The 5,020-nt window shown below is 38.4% G+C and overlaps 1 protein-coding gene across 1 annotated transcript; it reads left to right on the top strand.

The window, feature by feature from the left end:
* On the top strand, positions 1-3,426 carry LOC144666972 (uncharacterized). Its single transcript, XM_078528425.1, has 4 exons — positions 1-602; positions 697-817; positions 1,039-1,096; positions 2,315-3,426. Exons 1-4 carry the CDS (start codon positions 438-440, stop codon positions 2,694-2,696), a joined length of 726 nt encoding a protein of 241 aa, XP_078384551.1. The 5' UTR covers positions 1-437; the 3' UTR covers positions 2,697-3,426.
* Positions 3,427-5,020: the final 1,594 nt, after the last annotated feature.

The following is a 5,020-nucleotide window of genomic DNA, read 5'->3' as shown; positions in this document are numbered from 1 at the left end:
CATGTTCGAAACCATTGTCACGAGCGTAGAGGTGCAGAGGAGTTCATATCACAATTATCGCCCGTGCTGCTAGGCCTTCTTAAAAATCAAACTTGTCAGGAGGGATTTAAAAAACTGTTAATTAGCTTGGATTTCGACACTCCATCAATCAACACGTCCCATTGGACTCGTTTGGAGAAAGCAACCGCAAGACTCATTGGCCGAACACCTAATCTCATAAGACTGACCCAAGGGACCCGGTGGACAAGCACTATTATAACACATCATACACGTGAAAATTAGTCATATGTACACACTGAAACTGTAAATTGCATATTTAACAAAGACCCCTAACGGCGCCGGTAATCAGGCACCAAAGTACCAGAGCCCTGTCGCGAAGTCAGCTTAGATCAGACGCGTAGCACACAGAGGTACACGGAAGAAAGACACAGCCAGAAATGATTCGACACGAAGACACCAGGCTAACCAAACTGTTCGTGGGAGGCATTCCATACGACACAGACGATGATTCTTTGCGATGTAATTTTGAACAGTATGGACCGATCAAAGAGGCTGTAGTGATTCGGGACAGGGAGACTCTAGCGTCAAAAGGATATGGATTTGTAAGTATTGGCGCTTTTGCGGTTCAAAATGAAGTGTACCGTTATGATTTCCCAATCCAGTCTGACTGTCTTCTAAATGATTTTCTGTCTGTAGGTTACGTTTCACGATAAAGATTGCGCCGAGAAAGCGTGTGTAAACAAGAGACCGGTTATCGATGGAAGAACGGCAAACGTCAACTTGGCCTACCTCGGCGCCAAACCAAAGAATACTAAAGGTGAGTACCGGCCGGCATTTTCATGTGCGAGATCGTTCCATGAATAACCAAGAAAAGCCAAAGCATTTTTTTTCTTCTAGCTCATTATTGCCTCATTTCTCGCTTGAATAGCCTTGAATCAAATGGAGACCCTATCAATAACACAAACTGCGTAGAGAGAGTAAATATTTCTGTTTGATTACAAATACAAGCCACGTTCACATTTTTTTTTTTGTTTCTAGGAAATGGGAAGAATGCTTCATCGAGTTATGGATTTGCCTACAAGAATACAATAATGGGGTAAGGTTGCCAATAATTTGAATGCCATTCATTAGCTGTCATCAACTTTTACGCGCAAAAAAGCATGTGATTTTAAGTTCTTAATCTGAGTGACCTCATAGACAAGGAAGACGATTTTAGTCACCCTTGATAAACTCTTCAACAAACCCGGCTTTTCATAACAAACTCATAACAGCGAAGCTTCTTCTGGAGTAACAAATGCACAAAAAAGCAGCCTCACGGTTGTTACAGACTGTAAAATAACGCAGTATATAAAACGATATATCGATTTTTATCGCCATAAAACGTTGATTCCAAAAGAATGGAATTACTTTTTACCGGCTTATCAGCAATGCAAACGACTAGCTTACAAATGACACGTAATACTTTTAAGAAAAACAAAGATATCTAAATTGCATAGTGGCGAGGATGACGAGTCAAAGGCTCCGACACAATTTTGCTTATTGTGAAGTTCAACAATAAGGAGTGACAATTGTGAATTATTTACTACGAAATCAGCGAAAAACGTTACTTTACGATCATGCAAGTACATATAGACTCTTTTAGAGATAACGTTTGTTAGTTTAAAAACTGTGCGGAATGCACGCGTTAGTTTTGGCATATTCGAGGGTAGAAAGAATGTTTGTATAAGATAGACAAGGAGGAACAAAGATGTCTGGTTTGAATCAATTTTTTTTTATTACTGTGGGTCAAGTCAACAACAATAAGGACAAACTTTACAAAAGCTTGATTATTAAGCGCTAAGTGTTTCATCAGTTGTGTACTTACACACATACATGTATACCAGTTATCTTAGTCCATCTGATAATTTCCAAAGCTCCTTGCGAAAATGAAACTATCGAAATGTTTTTTTTGTCTGTGTGTTTGTTTGTTTTTTCGGGTGACTCGGCGTAAAATCTTTTTCTTTAGCTTCACATTCGTTAATCTTACTTAACAAAAGAGCCAAACTTCAATGAAGTCAACTGAATTAAGTTGTGTGTCTTTTATTGAAAATGTTTACTTTCCTAAGTGAAAAAAATTGATCCTAATCAGGCAAATTTTACTCAGTCTTTTCAACTTGCTGGTGTTTCTCATTCCTGTTAGGCTGTAATTGCTCAGGCAATTTGCGAGTTAAACTTAGTGGGTGGAACTCAAGCGCAAATTAAGTCTAGGCTTGCAAAACACCTGTTTTGGTATTACATAACAGCTAACAAGCCAAATGTTTGTTCTCATCTACAGATCTCAGCAATTCGCTACTAATTTCACCAATGGTTTCTCGGCACAAATCCCAGCTCAGCAGATTCAAACCGTTCCCCTTGTCTCACCCGTGCCTCAGTCGCCAAATGGTCAAATACCATCCATGCAGCCTACAATTCAGCCCATACAACTGATCGAGTACAATGGGGTGCCAACAATCGTTTTTGGCGCTGTATACGACCAACTTTATTATTCCACTCAACCGTCTTATGTTCCTTCTCCTACTCTCCCACCCACCACAATCGCTCCTTCGTTTACCTACCAAGCCGTGGCACCTCAAACGCCTCCGTTAAATGGCGGCTCGTTAACCGGACAACACTTCTTTCCAACGCATGTGGAGATCATTGGTCAGCCACAGCACTAAGCTCGGTCGAGCCGGGCTTTGCAGAGCTGTCTTGGGGCTTTGAAATGCCAAAGCTACCTCAACGGAGGGACTGTAATACTATAAAAACTAATACTTGAAAGGTCTAGGCGGTAAAGCGATCAGAAGCCTGGTAAATTTACCGGGTAAACTTTCGCTAATTATTTTAACGCTTATCGGTGGCGATTAGTGTACAAATTTAAATTGGTATAATTAGGCGACAAAAGGCAGTAAACTGAAGAAATATATTTGTAGTAGCTAAGAAGCTAAAGCGGAAAATCACAAAAGATATTTTTAATCAATTTTTCTAATTTATTACCGAGCAAAATAAGAAATTCAATTTTTTGCGACCGTTTAGTGACGGTTTTATCATTATAGAATACATTCAAAACATGTACAGTTGTGTAGCAGCAAACGTTATCATTAATTGTACAAAGAGCCACGACAAAAAAAAACTGTAAATTAGAAATAGGGAAGAGGTCAAAATGTATCCTAATTTCCTAGACAATCCCTCTGAAGTAATGTACAGCAAGTAGAAACTATTTCAAAATGCTTGTAAATGCTACCGAACTCAGGATATAAGTGGATCAACCTTAGGAGCTTATTATATACTTGAAAATCAAGCGCCCTCCAACGGGGCACACTGATTTAATCAAACCTTTATTGTATTCGCAGCAAAACAAAGAAGTAAATACAATAAAAATTGTACATCACTTGATAAAATCTATATCTTCTTTGCCTTAACAAATGCTTCATTTTTTTCTTTACGGAAATCAGAGCCGTAAACGTTTTGACTCCGGCGAAACAAGACAGATTTTTGACCCAGCCACAAACAAGCCCGGCGCGCTAACAATTCAAAATGGCTTTCTTCAATGGAATTTATTGGATGTAATTTAGATAAGCTATTTGTGATAAGATCAGTGATAACTCTAACGTTCCTTTAGACATTGCTGGTGCCTAATGGGTTTCACAAAGAAAAGTTAGAGGATTGAGTTAACATTTCAGCTACCTTGCATGTTAGTTTTACATTTCGACCGGTTTCCTTTCATCGTTGTCACGATATGAAGGGAACTTGTGTTCTATTCGACTGAGAAAAATATATCTTATATCTTCTGCCTTTATTTCGAAGGTTCCATCATCATTCTTCTCTAAGCGAACGTGAAACTATGCATTTTATAAGTGTTTAATGACCGCCACAATTAACGGTTTCAACTTGAGCAGGAAAGGGAGATTAATTGCCAGTGAAACCTGCTTACACCTCAGACAAATTGATTGTTCCCCGCAAACCACCCCTTTGCTAAAAACTTGTCATAGTAACCACATAAACATATGAAGTTGTATTGAACAAATTTATTTTCTAAAGAAAAAAAAACAAGTTTGCCTTAGTATATGTACCGCAAGTTCCTTGGTATTTTTCAACAGACAAAATAGTCTCACTCTAGAAGATTGTAGCAACGCGCCGGTTCCAGAAGCTCCTTGTTCAAGCGTACGTGAGGAGTAAAATATGAAAAAAAAAAAAAAAAAAAAAACGTTATGTAAGATGCCCTGGGGGCCCGGTCTGTGCCTGAATCATTGGAAAATTTTGGCGATTCACATCACGAGCTCCCCTTAACTGGCACGCACACCTTTCTAGTAAATTCAAGGAGATGTTATCCAGCAATGCCATGCTGTAATTGTCATCTCTTTTACAAAACAGAACGCCTTGTCTTGATTTTCGCCAGACTTAGATCTACTACAGAAATCGTGCACTTGTTCATGTGCAACACAGATGTTCACGACGCATGTCAAAAGTTCATTGTAAAAATGATAACTGTCGAGTTTTGTCGCGTGTTTATTGGTTGAATGTCATCGCCAAGAAGAGGACATAAATGGATAGAATTTTAGCTTATTACTCTAAAAGCAGTTCAAGTCAGATTTAACAGTTTCGTCTCGTCTAAGAGCATTGAGTTGGTCCGGAACTATTTTAACAATGCTTTGCATTGACGCAGTTGAGAGGGCAAAGTTTAATTAATTTGAAAAAAAATTGTCTTCTTTTGCTAATTAGACAACATAAGACGTGACAATTAAAATAAAAAAAAGATGAAACTGATAACCATAATGACAATTTATAGCAGATCCCTGCCATGAGGTCAACATTGTTGAGAAAACTTTTATGTTGCTAAGGAAACCATAGTTTACTAATAATACTTTAGGAATTCTGTTCTCAGTATGCGGTGTAAACTAATTCTATTAACATTGAAGCCGAGGTCTTAGAGGTTAACATTGATTCTTTTATTTAATTAGTATAAACCGTTTCGCACGGTTGAATTGACCGTGTCGTGGATTTG

The sequence above is a fragment of the Oculina patagonica genome, chromosome 9, assembly GCF_052425735.1.
Source record: "Oculina patagonica isolate OP01 chromosome 9, crgOcupat, whole genome shotgun sequence".
In the NCBI taxonomy this organism is placed as follows: Eukaryota; Metazoa; Cnidaria; class Anthozoa; order Scleractinia; family Oculinidae; genus Oculina; species Oculina patagonica.
This window is presented reverse-complemented; position numbering and strand designations above follow the sequence as displayed.

Coding starts and splice junctions, on each gene's coding strand:
- LOC144666972 (XM_078528425.1), top strand. CDS start 438: ATGATTCGACACGAAGACACCAGGCTAACCAAACTGTTCGTGGGAGGC. Junction 603..696: donor CGTCAAAAGGATATGGATTT/GTAAGTATTGGC, acceptor TTCTGTCTGTAG/GTTACGTTTCACGATAAAGA. Junction 1,097..2,314: donor TACAAGAATACAATAATGGG/GTAAGGTTGCCA, acceptor TCTCATCTACAG/ATCTCAGCAATTCGCTACTA.